General features: G+C 43.7%; 1 protein-coding gene across 2 annotated transcripts in view; it reads left to right on the forward strand.

Annotated features, from left to right (window-relative positions):
* KIF26B (kinesin family member 26B) overlaps nt 1–17,968 on the forward strand; it is a 276,066-nt gene that overhangs the window by 237,591 nt on the left and 20,507 nt on the right. For both annotated transcript variants that reach the window (XM_064414702.1, XM_064414701.1), the window contains exons 11-12: nt 11,889–12,051; nt 13,172–16,595. In XM_064414702.1, the coding sequence (XP_064270772.1) occupies nt 11,889–12,051; nt 13,172–16,595 (3,587 nt within the window). The remainder of the gene's footprint in view (nt 1–11,888; nt 12,052–13,171; nt 16,596–17,968) is intronic.

The raw sequence follows: 17,968 nt of genomic DNA on the forward strand, positions 1-17,968 counted from the left end.
AAACTGGTTCGGTTTATCTCTGAAATTTTGTTTTAGTGCTTCTTGGATTTTGAACAGCTAACTTTAAGAGAGATCTTTTTTATGATTTAAAAGTAAATACATACAAACTTTGGTATTGTATATTGTTTTCTTCCACTCACAACTCTGTTCTGACTATCAGCCTTGTGGAGAGGCAGCTATTAACATGGAAATATTCAAATTTATAGTTGTTTTTCTGAGCAGAATAGATATAATGGGCTCTAAAGCATGTCCTGGTCACCTCAGGTGAAACTGCACGCAATTGTAGTAACATTTGTTACTACAAATGTAACAATTGCTAACCAACAAGTTTAAAAGAGTTCCTTTCCTTTGCTGTGGCAGGCTATGAGAAGATCTCAAAGTGTCAGATACACAAGAGCCTATGGAGAATCTTGTCTTACCAATGTTACTATAGTGGGCAAAATAAATAGAAGAATCCATCTAAAGGGAGAGTGAAACTTCAGATAACATGAAAAATGCATGTGCATCATTTAAAATTTTAAATTGCTTCATGGATGAAGATAAATGTATTGAAGCAGCCTATCTCCAGTTGGTTTAAATAGCAAATATATACATTAAAAATATTTATATACCAATTTTGCTACTTTTACTTACAGCACATAGAACTTGCTTACCCTGGAGTCCCTCAGGTTTTATTTAGGTTCCTCTGTGAATGAAGTATGGAGTGTGAGAGATATAAAAGAATCAAACATTTAGTTTCCTTATGCCTATGTTTATAGATGACAGAATTCCCACTGCCTTGCACCAGCTGCTAGATTTGGTCCCGTGCTGCCAAAACTGTCATCATAAACCTGTCTGTGGTTCCACAGTTTAATTTCAATGCCATGTATTTGACGTCAGAAGGGACTGGTTTAGTCTTTGTCTCATGCATCCTGTCACTAAATCTGTAAAAACCCAGTTCAGATGCTGATGAAGCTTATGGGAGCTTTTCTGGAGATTTCAGAGACAGCTGGGTTTGGACCACAGTGCCAGTGGATTTCAGTTAATAAAATCCTCGATTTGGGGGCTGGTTTGTGGACTTAATCAAAACACAGGCACAGGCAGGAAATTTTCATCTATGATCCTTATTTGCCATGCAAGTCACCATCATCACTGCTATTGCTCAGCCTGTCTCATCACATCTCTAAATCAGCCAGTTGTGTGAGTAGCTCAGCCCATCTGTGGATGAAAGTTCTGGCTGTCTGATAGCCATTCATTTTTATGTGAAGGGAGTTCTCGGTGTCTCTGCACTTCCTCACAAGGTCACCCCACCTGTATTGACTGATGGCAGTACAAATACAGAGGCCAAGGATTTGCAGGCCATAGAGTGCTCTGTTCATTAGATTCTGCAAGCATCATTGCACGTGTCTGAGAAACTTATTTTGACCCTTGTAAAGTGAGACCTTGAAGTGCAATTGGCTTCCAGTCCTATGTTTTTAAAGAAATAAGTGTAATGGACAAAAGTCAGCTTTCTTCCTCTTCTCCGAAGCAAAAGAAACATGTAAAGTTAGAGAGCTAAGTCCATACTTACCCCTATTACTTATCCTGATTTTTAGAAAGAGAGTTATGCATTATGTCTAGGATTTTTACATAATCCCTGTATATGCCAATACATTATTCCTAAATGGAAGTCATAGGTTATTAATTTGTAGATAGTTTGGAGCTGAACAACTGAGGCCAGTGTGTGTCTGCTGGAAATGGGAGATGACATAAAAAAATCCTCCTTTTCAGAACTTGCTTCACCTGCTTAATTCCCATCCTAGTTAGCAGATTGCTTGGCTGCTGTAAAGTTTATCTTCCTTGACAACAGACAGGGATTTCTTCCTTTATCAGGTTTTAGCAGTTTTGTGCATCTCTGTGAAGCAATTTGGAACTGCATGTGAAAAGGAAATTTAAAAGGTATTACACTGATTACCAGAAAAGAAAGCATGACTGGGGGCTTCTGACTGCATATTTTGCTTTAATCCTGATGGTTTCATATTTTCACTGCTTTGGTAGTTTTGGGTTTTGGTAGTTTTTGATCAGAACCCAGTATCATATAAGTGCATTTTTTTTTTTGCTGTTCATGTAAATGAACAGTTTTGTGAGCACCAGCATCAAGAACATAATGTTTCTAACAACTTGTCTCTCAGTCTGGCATCCAAAAGGGTGTAAATACTGGGCAAAAATATTCCTATGTTTGGGAATTTCTCTCATCTATGTGCTTTCTCTGGTGTGTTCAAGAATGCAATTGAAGGCATTTGTCTCATTCTGTGGGAGGACAAATAAGATTTCTCTCCTTTCACCCAGCTGCTAATCCTTCCAGCATTTACAAACTTATTATCTTCAAACTTTGCATATTATTTTCTCAAACTTTATTTGAATTTGCCAAAAGCCTGGAAGTTTATTGCTGAAGGCGACAAAACAACCTTGTGTGCAGGTGCAGAGGCAGTATGAACTCTTGAGCCTAACTTTCTTTGGGGAATACATCTAATGAGTGGTATAGATGAATTGTTTCATTTCCATATCATTAATGACAGCCAAAGTCTGCCTTTGTTTTCCTTTTTTTCCCCTGTTTCCACATGGGAGTATGTGCACTTTCACTGCCCTCTGCTATAATGCTGTGGGCCCAAGGCTCTAGGAGGTTGACATATACAATCTGACTTATCAAAATGCAAAGTATTTTGTGGGGTGACCTTCCCAGTTTCCTGGAGATGTTATCTATTTACACAAGGAGCAGTGCCAAGTGCAGTGGTTTCTAAAACTGAACAGCAGTCAATTTGTTTTCAGGTACCACTCCATTTGGGATTGCAATTAGAATAACTAGAGCTGCTCTCTAGCACAGGAAACTGGGAAGGTCATGCTGCCAAATTGTTGGCATCTTGATGAAGGAGCGTAAACTATTGCTGTCGCTACTGCAGCTCAAACGAGCCTAAGCAGAATGAAGTAATTCTGAAATCCTCCCAAAAGATCATGAATATTAATGTGTCGATTGCAAACATTTGAAGCTAATTTTCCTTTGAGGAAATAACCCCGGTGCTCCACGCCTGGGTCCATCTGAACGCTATCGCTCCTCGCAGCGCGGGGCAGGGCGCTGCTCCTCGCCGCGGGTGCGCGGGGCGCGGCAGGGCTCGGGGGGCAGCCAGCTGTCCCCTCTCTGTCCCCGCTCCGAACTGCCACGGGGGGTGGCCGAAACGGTCCCCGAGCTGCCTGGCGTGAGGGTAGGGCAGGAGTCAGGCCGCTCTGGCAGGCAGGTGCTTGTCCGCCCCGGGAGGGGAGCGAGGCGGCTGCTCCCTGCCCTGGGAGCATGTGTGACCCGGCCCCGGGAGCTGAGCCCTCCTGGCAAACCCGCCCTTTGCTTGGCCTCTTGAATGCACAGTGCTTTAGGCTGCCCGCTGCCCGGCCCTGGGAGGGCAGCGGGAGCTGGGGGCAGCAGCGCTGGAAGCAGGGATGCTGCACAGTGGAGTGTGCTCTCCCTTCATGCTGATGCAGGGCTGGTGGAAATGCCCTCACTGGGTGTCTGCCCTGCTCCTGTCAAATGAACCGCCCAGAGGGGCTGGTGTGAAGGTGCTTTCCAGAGTGTGTCCTCAGCAGATGGTCAGGGAATGTTTCTGCACGTTTTCTCCGGCTGTGTGTTTTCCCCTGTGACTGCCCTAGAGGCACAGGCACCGTTCAGCTGCATTCCAGCCCTTCCCTTCCCAGCACTCCTGCTGCGCTGCCAGGGCACCGGCATCCCGGAGGAGAGGCAGGCAGGCTCCTAAGCTGCTCCAGTTGCTATTCCATAGCAGCTATGTTGTCTTCTCATATAAAACAACTAAACCACACAGATAAACTGAGCCAAACTTGTGGTTGCCATAATACTTCCAAGTAAGGGAGCCAAGGAAGGAGGGACATGGGGAGTGAAAAAAAAAGACATTTTCCTTCCCTTTATTAACGTAGCTTGGTAGAAGTTAGCCTAGCCAAGAGCAGAGTCCCTAAATTATTTAAAATCTGGATCATTATTGGTTTTAACTGCAGGATTTTTTTTTTTTTTGTCCTGTAAATCACAGTCTACTTATTGAGCATGTTTCCTCAACAAGTGGCACTGCTGATTTTGGGGAATCTGGCTTTAGCTCTAACATAGAGTTGCTGAAGAGTTGCTGAGCCTAATTAGCTCCCTGGATTAATTGAGTTTCTGTTTTTCAGCTAGAATTTATGAGGAGCTGGCACTGTAATAAAACAGACCACTAGGATCCTTTTCAATTTGCTTCTCTCTGAGCTTTATTTGGATGTTTTCAATGGCTGCTTGTGAATGGTGTTTGCTTCTGTGCTGAGATTTGAAGTACAGAGGAGAGAGGGATCATTTTTTCCCATTTTCAGTGTAGTCTCTCTGAAATAATCACTCATAAGTGAGTGATTATTTCAGAGAGAAGCCCTCAGCAGAGCTTTGCTCCTAACCACCTCCTCTTTCCCACCCCAAAACTTACACTTACTGTGACTTTAAGCTACATCTGGATCTCTGAGCTCTCTTTAGAGTAACACACTGAACTGTAAGTAAGGATATATGTGTTCTGTTTGGTATAGCCAAAGTGCAAAAGTACACCTGAACCAAACCATGTAAAATTCACAGGGCTGGGGAAAAGGCTGAGAGGAACTTCTTTCTCTTGTTGGTTAAATTATTTAAATGAAGCTTGTATGACTTCTGCTCCACTGCTGGCACAAGGCAGAAATGAGAAGATGGAGAAAATGTCTTTTGTGTCTTCAGAGTTGAGTTAGTGTGGTGGTGCCCAGCTTAGAGCTGGGCTGGCACTGTCAGAAACCATGCACTCTTTAATATGTAAAGGTAAAAGTGGAGTTGTGTGACAGGAACAGCTTTATTGGGAGACAGTTCTATTGTGAGACCAGTCAGCAAGACCTTAAAAAAGTGAGGAACTTTTTTGTCATTTATGAATAACAGGTTTTGCGGACTGTTAAAGCTTCATCAGCTCTGGAGAAAATTTTATACAAAAGTTACAGCCATTGAATGAGCCCCTTTTATGGTGAGAGGGGTAGTTCCCTGACTCTTGGGAGAAGAAGCCAACTCCCATCCTGCTACCGTCTCCTTTCAGGTGACTATAGAAAACAGCGAGATCTTCCCTTAGCCTCCTTTTCCACAGGCTGAACAACCCCAGCTGCCTCAGCCTCATGAGATTTGTACCCCAAACCCTTCCCCAGCTCCATTGGCCTTCTCTAAACATGCTCAAGCACCTCAATGTCTTTCTTGCAGTGAGGAGCCCAAAACTGAACTCATTTGAGGTGCAGCCTCACCGATAGGTTTCTGTCCTTCTGTCACCGATTTGCTTTTCTGCCTTTGGTAAAAAAGAAACAAAAGATGCTCTTATGTGCATCTGCCACATGTTCATGGGTTGTCACAGGCACAGGGATTATGAAATTTTCTCTTAAAAGACAGCAATTGTAGGGGGACTCCCCCTACATTTTATATGAATTCTGTACAATTCAAGATAAGTCCCATACTTGGCTACAGCAACACTTTTCTGCTGCTCTTGACTGCTGTAGTGTCACATCCCTTCCAGATGTGGAAGTTTCCTGGTACTGAACCTGAGCACAGTGTCGCCTCAGCACAGTCCTTTCAGCTCCCCCTTCCCCTCTGCCATGAGCACAGGGTTCTGGGTTGTGCTAGTGCACCTCATACAAGATAACTAACTGCAGTGGCAGTGGAAATTTCCACTATGCTTCATTTTCCCTTTAAGTCCAGTCAGTTTCCACCTGGAACAAGTTCATTGTCTCCCCAGTGCCTCATTTCACCAGGTGAAGAATTCCCCAGGTTAAAGGTCTGACACGTTACCCATCTTTCTTCAACTGCCTCGTTTTGTTGTGCTAACAAAGCCAGGCTTACATGGCTGAACCACCGAGGGCTTTATCTCCCCACCTGGACTCATTTTTCCTGTGCCTACGCACATTGCTCCCATTTCCTCTCTTTCTCTCTCTCTCTATCAAAATTATTAACAGAAAGGGAAGACGTAACTAAGCAATCTATACTGGTCCATAGTGAACTCAGCTGTTACACACCTGTAGCATCTGCTGCTGGGCTTGTGCTTTTTGAGCTATAAACTGTCTTTTGTAGAGATTATTCCCATGTTGTAAGAGCCAAAACCCAATATAGTCTTTATGTGGTTCCTTTGTAATGTAAACATTCATTACTGTGACTAAAGCACTGCATCAGCTCAAAGGAGCAGAGTTAAGACGTTATGATCAAAAATGACTGTCATAGTTACTGAGATTTTTTCCTTTGACGTACCTCTATAAATAATTAGATTACAAGACACCTGAGGGCATACATCATCTGATGCTGTAATCATAACACCTGGAGGGAGTCGACAACTTTCTCCTCTTGGCCAAGTGCCTAGGAAGACACTAAGGTATATGATTAATAGAGAGCACAAACATGCTGTCTTGCACTTCCTAAAGCTTAGTTGTACCATTGTACAGACTCCCTTGTGGAATGTTATTATTCCTATTTCTGATGGTGCTGCTGTTGTCATTGAATAGCCAAAATCTGCACAGTATGGGGTGACAGGAAAGGCAAAACAAAGAAAATATTTGTTATTAAGGTGGGGGGTGTGGGGAGGCAGATGCAGGAAACAAAACAAAGTATATAATACAATTGGGTAAATAATTCCACAGAAAAATAATTATTCCAACACTTCAGCTGGATCTTTCTCTCCAGTATTGCTTGCTTTTTGTGAAACAATTCTGTGTTTCTGTCTCACATCCACAGAATGAAATGCTGGGCAACAAAAATTCCTGTGAATTTCCTGAGCACAATATTTATTCTTATTGCTTCATTTTCTATTCATGAATTCTATTTTGCAGCCCTACACAAAAGCAATTACCGTTTGCCTCTTTTCTATGTAGCTCACTTTGAACACACAGACTTTCTTAAAGCTGGAGGACCTGGCAGAGGAAGATCCAGGAAGGCACTGACCATTCTGTGTGCCCCTCGCCTGGCCTGCCCCTCACCTGCAGCATGATACAGCAGCCATGCCAAATTATGGCCACGTTTTGGGATTCCTCTGTTGGGTGTCAGTGAACAGCTTGGGGAGAACTTGTGTGGGGAGAGAGGCCTTGGAGTCAGGCAGAGAGAGTGGAAGTCATTAGTGGGAGGAAGAGGGGGAGAAAAGAGGAGTTTAATACTGGAAGAGTGTCTAGCAGTGATGCTGGAGAATGGCAAAGTCTGGTGTAGCTGCTTAGACCACTGCAGGATGAAACTGAGCTCTGCCAGGCTGTTTAGGGGAGGAACTGGGATATGGGAATAAGAACAAGCAAAAAGGTTAGATGAGGAGAGCCCAGGATAGATGCTGATAGAAGATTGTAGGATTGGAGGTCTGATCAGAGAAGAGCATGTCAAAAAGTGTATGAGCACATGAGAGAACAGCTTTTCTACAGTGCATGAAAGGAGTGTGTTACTCCCAAATCTTAGTGTTTTTCTACAGGCAGCAAATGCTAGAAACCCCCTGGTAAATTGTAAGTCATGTTCTCCTTTTCTACTGCTTGACCAGACAAAAGGTGTCAGCCAGCTGCTGCTGCCAGCTAGTTTAGAAACTGAGGCTATTTTATACACAGGAATGTTCCAAGCTTCCAAGCTTGCTGATGTCTCATTTAAGTGTAGCCACAAATCCACATGAAATTACATAAAATACATATAATAAGTGCATTTAGATCCTAAAATCAATTGCTATAGGGTCAGGAAATGTCAAAATTAATGGGCTGTATATATTGTGTTGTCCTTTCAGGGCTCTCCCTCCATCCCAAAATATCATCTTTTTTCAAGGCAGATAAAGCACCTGCTTTAGACATGAATCAGGACTGTACAGTGATGGGGTCATTGTCAATAAACATATGGAGGATGGGATACAGGACTGTGGAAGAGAAGGGAGATATTCTGAAAGGACTGATACCACCTACAGACGAGTTCTGACAATGTGTTCCTACAATTTTTAGATGAGCTGCTAACTGCATGTTCCTGGTTTTTTGGGAATCCTGAGATATCTTGAGAACCAGCTGCCCCATTTGCTGTTGAAGATAAGTCAAAGTTAGCTGTACTTTGAATATGAAGACTGTGCAATGATCAGTACTCTGAAAGATCTGTGCTTCACACCAAACACCTATACTTAATGAAGTCTTCAATGTTTCAGGTATTATCAGAGGAATTATGCCTCACCTCAGGGGCATTCATCAGATACTGCATTGATGAGCTACACAGGGAAAAGAAAAAATTACAAAGAGCCTTTGAAGAAATTGGTCATTCAGGATTCAGAACAGAGTTTGTATAGTTCTAACAGTAAATAAGGCATAAATCCATACATTGCAAGGCAAGGATTAAAAGAAAGATTAAATAACTTATGGTTCAGTGAGCACTGTGCAAGGTTTGAGACAGGGCTGTAGTGGAGAAATAGCATCCAGTCACAAAATTAACAACTTTAACTAAATGTACATTGGCAGCTGGGATTTATGCAATGTCAAAGGACACGTATCATGATATTATGTGCTTCATTCTTCAATGTAAGATTCTGTGTTGTTTGAAGTTGAGTATGATTAATCATTCATGAGGAAGGGAAATACAGATGTGTATAAGAGGAGCATGAAGATGTATCTTTCCTTCTTACTGAAAGGAAGATGTACATCTGAATGAGGTGAGGCTTTCTGCCTGGCAGTCTGCACCTCTGTACCATGTCTGCTGACACACATTTTAGAGTTACTCGAGTTCAGTCTCCTGCACACAGGGCTCTTGCCTCTGGACTTTTCCAGGGGTACAGCTTTGCATATTTTATTTTTGGTTTTTATATGTGTGGGATATATGTGAATAATATTTAGTAGCTTTTTTTCTGTAGCCATGATTGTCTAGAAGCTAGGCAAGAAAAGGTTTACAAGAAAAGGTAGTGTATTTTATTAGATCAAGTGATGTAGTTAGAAAAAATTAGGTGACTTTTAAGTACTGAAAAGACTGCAGAATTGACTTACTGATATACATGCTTTGGAGTCTGAAGTGGGGTATCCTGACCCCACCTTCCATTTCGTATGTGTTTTACATCCCCATAATCATGATGGTTTAGGGTAGATTTCCAAAACTATAAAAACATTAGTGGCTGGGATAGAAAGACATTTAAAATGAAGACAGGTATATAAAATGGAGTCATTGTGCTGCTCTGACCTATAATTTTTTATTACTTTTGGAGCAGAATAGAAATAGACCATTAGCATTCCTGAAGTTCTCTTATTTTCCATGAGACATTGATGCATTTCACTCTGCTGCCATGAGAAATCTTCTGCTAGCCAGCCTGTGCTTAACACAGTGAGCAACATACACCTGGGAGCAGCAAACACCGTAACTTTCTTCAAAATTTCCTGTGTCTTAGTTTAGATTGCAGAGCCAGAAAATCACAAACGTCTTGGTTCCTTCCTTTGCACTGCAGAAGTGCAGACCTCTTTGTAAAACTTCTGCTTTCACAGGAAATTTTGCTTTTTCAGATAACAGATCACAAATGACCTAATGAAATAATTCATAGCCTTTCATTTTTTTCAGTCAGAAATACCATGCCAGCACTCAGAAGATAAAGCATCTACTTTGTGTCTTACACTGACTGCCAAGCAGATTTCAGTGAGACTTCCACAATGTTTTACCAATATTTTAATTGAAAAGGATAGAGTGAGTTAAAAATTAGGCCATGCATTTTTGGTCTTACATTCTCTTCTATTTCCTTCCTTCCTTCCTTCCTTCCTTCCTTCCTTCCTTCCTTCCTTCCTTGAGAGTTATTGTGAGAGGTCAGTGAATCCTGAACAGCTGAACTTGTCTTATGACAATGTCTGGATTTGACACAAATCTTTGTTTAGTAACTTTCTCCCTCTTTATGTTATTTTTCAGTGTACAATGGTGATGTGAGGCTGGTTATTTTTTCTGGGTACAAGGTGAAGTTGAGAGTCAAGATGTAGCCTGTGCTGAATGAACAAACTCTGAAATTAGAAATCAGTGCTAGTTGGGCTTTTTACTACTAGGGTCATGCTTTAATCCTTAACAAATCTGCCCTTTAGCTCCCATCCATGTCAGAGGGTGAATTATAAATAGATATTTCTTCAGTATCGTTATTCTTCTTGCAAGTGGGTATTCCAGTACAAGGCAGATGGCAGAGATTATTTTATATTCCTAATGCATGTATCTCTAGGAGAGCCACACCTCAGTGCTGATGCTGGCTGCATGGATTATGCATTCTCAGGAGACCAACATGTTTAGAGTGTATTCTTTTGCACTTTCCCCTGTCATCTCATGTTTTGCTATGATAAAAGCACTGGCAAATGAAAGGCTTGTTATTGGTTTCTGTGGAGATGTTAATAATTTCTGTGTTACACTGCATTGGAGTGGCAATAACTGCTGTACAAAATTTGACATCTTAATAATTCTGTGTTGGAAAAGAGGGACACTAACCTGAGACACAGCAACCTATTAATTCTGGATCTGTGGATTCAAAGCAGCCTTAGGTCACAAGTGAAATGAGTGAGGCTGTCTCAGTATAGTCTTTATGGATGTTTGTTTGCTTCTCAAAGACGCTAGATGTCTTCAATATGTCTGGAGCAGATGGAAGCAGAAATCCTGAAACAAAAAAAAAAAGTTATTTTCAGTATTTCTAGTCGAGCTGAAACTGCAAGTACTAGAAACTTCAGGGGATGAGAACCCTGCAGAGCTGTTGCATCAAAATATGCAGCCCAAATGTTGTTTATTCAATCAAAAAGAGACGTTCAAGAGTTTTGGTGTTTGCCCATCAGTCCCATCCAGCAGGCAAAGCTTCAGTTCCCAACAGCTGCAGCTTTACACAGAGTTCCTGTGAGCTGGAAACCTCAAGTGAGTGAACAAGGACACACATGCACCATAGGTCAATTACAGATATTTAACAGTAAGCTGAAAAATCTGATCCGTAGCCACTGATGGCATCACCATCATTACAAAAGTGAATGTGATAGATAAATATCAGGCTGTTGCTGTCTTTGTTTCCAGCTGTATGTAATCATCATCCACAGCTTTAGCATAGGGGAGACACTCTTCAAGACAATGCCATTTTCCAAATAACCATCCAGCTGACTACACCATGGAGCTAAAGGTCTCTTTAAAAATTATACATTGTGCATTTCTGACTACAGGATTAGATGACCACCTCAAAAATATTATATATTCATCATTATTCTGTTAAAATTCATATTCTCAGTCCAGTCACAGACAGCCCCACAATAAGGCATCAGCGTTTCAAAAGCTGTCTGATGCTGAACAATAGAGTAAATGGCAAGAAGAGAAAATTTGATTTCTGCCTCAGTGAAAGAAAAGATCTAATATGAAAGAACAATTGTGTGAAATTTGAAGGCTTGATTGGTTTGTATTTTACCAGCATCATCCAAAATTGACTTCAGTGACTTAACTGTTACTAATATTGAGTTAACCAATGCCCTATAAGGCAACAAAAAAATTGTGTTCTGCAATCTAATCCAGTACCCTCTTGTCCTCCAGAGCTGGGCCAGGGTTTGTCTGGGCACTGTGCACTTCAAAAGAGCAGCAGTCTGATGTTTGCTGCTGTGGCTCCTTAACAGTCTCCAGTGCTGGTCTGCATCTCTCTGTTGGCAATGGTAACAATGGAGAAGGACTGAGACCAAAAGGAGACAGAAAAGAGAAGTGGGAAAAGAAGTTTGAATTGTAGTCCAGGGTCTTTCAGCTTGCTCAGCTGCACAACATAGTGCAAACCTGAGGAAGGAAACTAATTAGGATTCCATTTAAAAGAGGAGAAAATATCTCACCAAGACCCAAGTTACATCATGATGGCCAAAGCGAAACCTTGCTGGCTAATGTAGCCTTAATTAATTTTATTTTGCAGAGACAGCAAGCTGACCATGTTGCTCCGAGAGTCCTTGGGGAATATGAACTGCCGCACCACGATGATAGCTCACATTTCAGCTGCTGCGGGGAACTACGCTGAGACGCTCTCCACCATCCAGATTGCCTCAAGGGTCCTCAGGATGAAGAAAAAGAAAACTAAGGTAAGATGATGTGTAACTCCCTTCTTATAGTGACGGAGGAAGGAGGAAGAAAGATCGTGAAGGATCCTTAACTGGGTAGAGCAGCATGTAACAAAATCAGTAATCAGTTCCAAAGTGTGTGGGTTGTACACACACAGTCCTAGGCAAGTGTCAGAGTGCAATATCAGAGGGGTAAATGCTTCAGCTTCAGAGACAGGAGTAAGTTCAGGCACATCTGTTGTAGCAGGTTTGTAAGCTGACCTTGTTTAATAATATAGCTGTCAGGGGGTATTTATTTTCCTTTATGCTCTTAGTGTTAATGAAATACTAGGGACTGAAACGATATAGAGTTAAAGAAAATTTGGATTAATTAAGAATTAGATTCTCTATGCTTCTCAGATAGAGGGGAAGCAAAATAAAGGCAGAACAATTATGTCCAAGGTCAGCATTGACCATCTTTTTATTCCTACTGCTTCTAAATATGTGTGATAGATTTTCCAAGTAGAGTGAAGATGGACTATACCCATATTCGTGTTAGAGAGTTCTGGTTGCTTCTATGCAACTTATAGTGTGAATTGGGCAGAATGAGTGAATTTTATGCATTTAATTTTAATTGGCAGACTGACAAAAGCTTTTTTTGGTCAATTGATTGAAGAGAGACAAATGAAGGGCTCAGTCCACACACCATCAGAGTGCTGTGTCTCCAGAGACCTCTGAGTGCACATTATACAATTCCACACACTGGTAGTATGGGGTCATATGTAATCAGTTTTCTTATTCCTCTTCAAATACACAAATGTACACGCACGCACAAAATCAGCAAAGCCTTTGCCAAATACCTGATTTCTTTGGCCAGCTTCAGTTAAGGGAAGTATCTTAATCCATATTTTTAGTACATTTTTTTGAAGTCTTATGATTTTGAGTGGGACTCAGAGCTGGGGCTTTGGGTTCTGCATTGAACATAGCTACGAGTTTGCTCCAGGGCTGTGGATAAGAAGCTTCAGAGCTTTATGCCTCAGTTTAGAGATCTTCCAGTTCATATGTGACCATGAACTTTTTGTGTATGTCATTTGTGCAAGGAGCAGCTTGCAATGCTGAAATGTCATAGACTCTCTCTCTCCCTCTTTCTCTCATGTTGCAGTACACATCAAGTTCTTCTGGAGGCGAGAGCTCCTGTGAGGAGGGCAGGATGCGGAGGCCAACCCAGCTGAGACCATTCCATTCTAGAAACACTGTGGACCCAGACTTCCCTATTTTACATTTATCAAGTGATCCTGATTATTCATCCAGCAGTGAGCAGTCATGTGACACGGTGATTTATGTTGGCCCCAATGGCACTGCCCTTTCTGACAAGGAACTGACAGATAACGAGGGTCCCCCTGACTTTGTTCCCATAGTTCCTGCTCTGCAAAAGACCAAAAATGAGGGCAGGTTGGAGGAAGTTAGTGAATCAGGGCCCAGCACAGCTGAAAGAGACTGCCTGAAGTGCAACACCTTTGCAGAGCTCCAGGAGAGACTGGATTGCATAGACGGCAGTGAAGAGACTGACAAATTTCCCTTTGAAGAGATGCCTGCTCAATTTAGCTCAGACCAGATGTCTAAGTGTGCTGTCTCAAGCCAGCTGGCAGAGCTGAGCCACTTACCAGAGTCAGATAAGGAAGATACGATGCCAGAATGTCAGCATCCTGATAGAGAAGCCAAGGAAAATACAAATACAACACCCAGCAAAACTAGGAGAAATCACTCCCCTGTTCCTTCTGGAGCTCTTACCAATCTTTCAACTCCTTCTTCTCCCAGGAGTGTAACAGGCAGCTCTAGTAAAGAACTTAACTCTTGTCAGTTAGCACACAGCACCAGCTTGCAGAGCAGCAGAGAAGGGCTCAACACCTCTGGATTTGTGGAAGGCAAACCTCGGCCAATGGGTTCACCCCGGCTTGGCATTGCAAGCCTCTCAAAGACATCTGAGTATAAGCCACCAACTTCTCCTTCCCAGAGATGCAAGGTCTACACACAGAAAGGAGTCCTGCCCAGCTCCACTCCCCCACCAGCTCCCCTGAGTAAGGATGCTGCCATGACATCTACTGAATCGTTATTACAGCCAGAAATCCGGACCCCGCCTGTAGGCATGAGCCCTCAGATTATGAAAAAGTCAGTGTCATCCAACAATGGGGATTTTGAAGAGACCGTTCTCAATGAAGATGAGCAGCAAAGCATTTCTCCAGAATCCAAGAAGGAGATTCTGAGCACAACCATGGTGACTGTGCAGCAGCCATTGGAGCTGAACGGAGAGGATGAGCTTGTGTTCACACTTGTGGAAGAGCTGACCATTAGTGGTGTCCTTGACAATGGGCGCCCGACCAGTATCATCAGTTTTAACAGTGACTGCTCTGTGCAGGCTTTGGCCTCTGGCTCTAGGCCAGTCAGTATTATCAGCAGTATCTCTGAAGATCTTGAATGTTACTCCAGTGCAGCTCCTGTGTCTGAAGTCAGCATCACACAGTTTCTTCCTCTTCCAAAGCTGAGTCTGGATGACAAGCCCCAAGACGATGGCAGCAGGCGCTCATCCATCAGCTCGTGGCTGAGTGAAATGAGCACAGGGAGTGATGGTGAACAGTCGTGCCACAGCTTCATAGCCCAGGCGTGCTATGGGCATGGGGAAGCTATGGCAGAACCCCCTGTCTCCGAGTTTGCAAGCACCATACAAAGTGCCAGCATGATTTGTGTAAGTGACAAACAGAAGTCAGTGACTGACAACATGCTTATAATGTCGGAAATGGGGGAGGAAGCTTTTGGCAAAGCGCCACCCATCAAAGGCTGTAAAATATCAGCTGTAGGCAAAACTACTGTCACAATCAAAAACACAGCAAGTCTCAGCAGCTGTGATGGCTACATCCCAATGAAGACGAACATTACTGTGTATCCATGTATTGCTGTTAATTCCTTCAAAGCTCAAGACACTGATGATGCTGTACCTGCTGTAACTGCAGACCCAAAGGCTGTTCATCCCCATGATGGGAAAGAATCCACTGCTAAGAAGGTTATCAAATTTGAAGACCCTTGGTTGAAGAGAGAAGAAGATGTTAAAAAGGACAGCTCTGGCAGCAGTGATGGGCCAAGGCCTGATACAGTTGTAGTTTCAGCCAAGCCTGAGAACAGCACAAAACAGTCCTCCACAGACAGGTTTAGCACCAGCAGTGGGGACACATCTATTTCCCCAGGATCTGACAGTCTAAAAAGGATTGTGGATGGCTGTGAGGTGGCAGCATCCAGCTCTGCAACCCAAAGCCCTGTTCATTCCAGTGATGGCTTGAAGAATTGTAGCCTCCCTCGAGGGCTCCCAAAGGCAAGTAAGGTGGAGGAATCTGACAGTCATCTCCATCCTACTTTTACTGACAGCAGTTCTCCTGCCATCCCCCAGTTTTCTAAGGCTAGTCTTGACAAGAAAATGGCCTCTCCCAAACACTGCATACTCACTCGTCCCAAAGGGACCCCTCCTCTACCACCTGTGAGAAAATCAAGCTTGGATCAGAAGAACAGAGCCAGCCCCCAGCACAGTGCAGCCAGCAGCACCACAAGCAGTCCCTCCAGCCAGCCTGTGTCCTTCCTGGCCAGCTTCCCTGAGGAGCAGAATGCCAAACTAAAAGGCCCTGGCATAGACAGCAGTGTCAGCAACAGCAGCAGCAAGCTCTTCAGTGCCAAGCTGGAGCAGCTCGCCAGCAGGACCAACTCCCTAGGGAGGTCCACAGGAAGCCACTATGAGTGTTTGTCGCTGGAAAGAGCAGAAAGTCTGTCCTCTGTGAGCTCCAAAATGAGCCCTGGTAGAGACACCACCATGCCTAGGGCTGGAAGGAGCCTCAGCCGCAGTGCCATGTCGTCACCCACCAACTCGGGCCTCTCCCACTCGGCAGGTGCCTCCCCAAAAGCCAGCCAGTCAAAGATCTCTGCTGTCAGCAAGCTCCTGCTGGCAAGTCCCAAGGCCCGCAGCCTCTCTGCCTCTGCCACCAAAACGCTCAGCTTCTCCACCAAGTCTCTGCCCCAGTCCGTAGGGCAGAGCTCCAGTTTGCCCCCAAGTGGGAAGAACATGTCCTGGTCAATGCAGTCCCTCAGCAGAAGCCGAGGCTCCAGCCTTGCTTCCAAATTGCCCCTTCGGGCTGTCAATGGGCAGATTTCTGAGCTGCTCCAGGGGAGTACCAGTGCCAGAGGCGTACAGCTGCCGGGAAGCCTAGAGCCAGACGAGCGCGGGGGCCTTCCCGGAGACGAGAAGCCAGCTGTTCACATGCTGCCTTCACCTTACAGCAAGATCACCCCTCCTCGGAAACCTCACCGCTGCAGCAGCGGCCACGGGAGCGACAACAGCAGCGTCCTGAGCGGGGAGCTGCCCCCTGCCATGGGGAAAACAGCCCTCTTCTACCACAGTGGGGGCAGCAGTGGCTACGAGAGCATGATGAGGGACAGCGAGGCCACGGGGAGTGCCTCCTCAGCGCAGGACTCCATGAGTGAGAACAGCAGCTCTGCCAGTGGCAGATGCCGGAGCCTCAAAACCCCAAAGAAACGATTAAATGCGGGTAAGCTTGTGGTAGTGGGAAAGAGAGACGCAGACCAAAGCAGATTAGTACTCAGGGGTAGGCTGGCCCTAAGCGTGAGCTAGTTAAATACCAATTCCACCTCTTAGCTGAGAAGCAAGAGCATGGTATGTATCCTAGGCTCTGCCTTTTTTCATTTTGGAACATTCACTAATCCTGTGTGGTTGTATTGCCTTTGCAGTGCAGTCTCCTCCTGCCCTCTTTCACTTCAATTTACTTCAGATAAACAAAAACTGCCTAGTTGCCAGGGACAGCCACATTCAAGTATTTATTTATACAAATATGCTTCTGATTTGATTCCAGAAAGGTGTCTTAATATGCATGTTTCACCAGCCCAAGACCAGAATCTTGCTGAATGGTTGTATCTTTTGTGAGCCTGCTTCTGTTCCTTGTGCGCTCTGGATACCCAAAGGTGCAAGATGCTGTACATCTGAAACCACTGTTGAGTTCCTTCTCCCCACATAGAATATGGAACAAAAATGTGTCCATGCCCCTTGAAAGATGTTATCCTGTACATGAGACTAGTGCCTTTTGAGTTACGGCTCCTTTTCCCTGAAATGTATTGATCATAGATAATATTAAGGACAATATGAACAACTGCAATCTGAAACTTTTTTAGTGATCATGGAATGGATTGGGAAGACTTTGTCTTTGTTCAGACATAACCCCAGTAGCTTCACACTACATCAGGACTTTTAATTAGATAGCAAGAGCCTCCTGGGTCATATCAAGAGTCTGTGCAGTCTCTTTCCACTAGAGAAAGTTTCATAAAGTTGCAGAACAGGGATGGGGATCATTCATGCACTGGTCAGCTTCCATTTTTCCTGGGTGCTGTTTTCCCAACCTGTAGTGCAAGTCCTGCCTAATCTACTTTTGAAAAAAAATCAGGTTGTCATTGGACCTGGTGATTCAGGTGTGTGGAATATCAGTAGCTACGTATTCTACAGTAGCTGTGTCTTTCCAAAATGTGTTTTTCTCTTAGCATTCCTAATTCACCAGCCATTCCACTTGCTGTGATACTCCGCTCTGGAATTTATTTCCACTGAACAGAGTAATGCATAATTCTCCCTTTCTTTATGCTCTTGACTGTGGTAGCAGAAAGAACATGTGCAGCACAGATGTGAATACAATAGATACTGCTATTAAAAGAACATCCATAAATGCAGAGCTGATTGTACCTGTTCCGAGGATGCATCTGAAAATGATCATTCAACATAATGCAAGCCCAGACCAAATGACTGAATAGTATTTCTGAAGTTAACTTTGCATCCTCTGAGAAAATCTCTTTTCCTATCCCTTCAGTTAAATGGTACTAAATTGATTTTCCACTTTCTGAGGAGCTCTCAGAAAAACTC

The sequence above is a fragment of the Passer domesticus genome, chromosome 3, assembly GCF_036417665.1.
Source record: "Passer domesticus isolate bPasDom1 chromosome 3, bPasDom1.hap1, whole genome shotgun sequence".
In the NCBI taxonomy this organism is placed as follows: Eukaryota; Metazoa; Chordata; class Aves; order Passeriformes; family Passeridae; genus Passer; species Passer domesticus.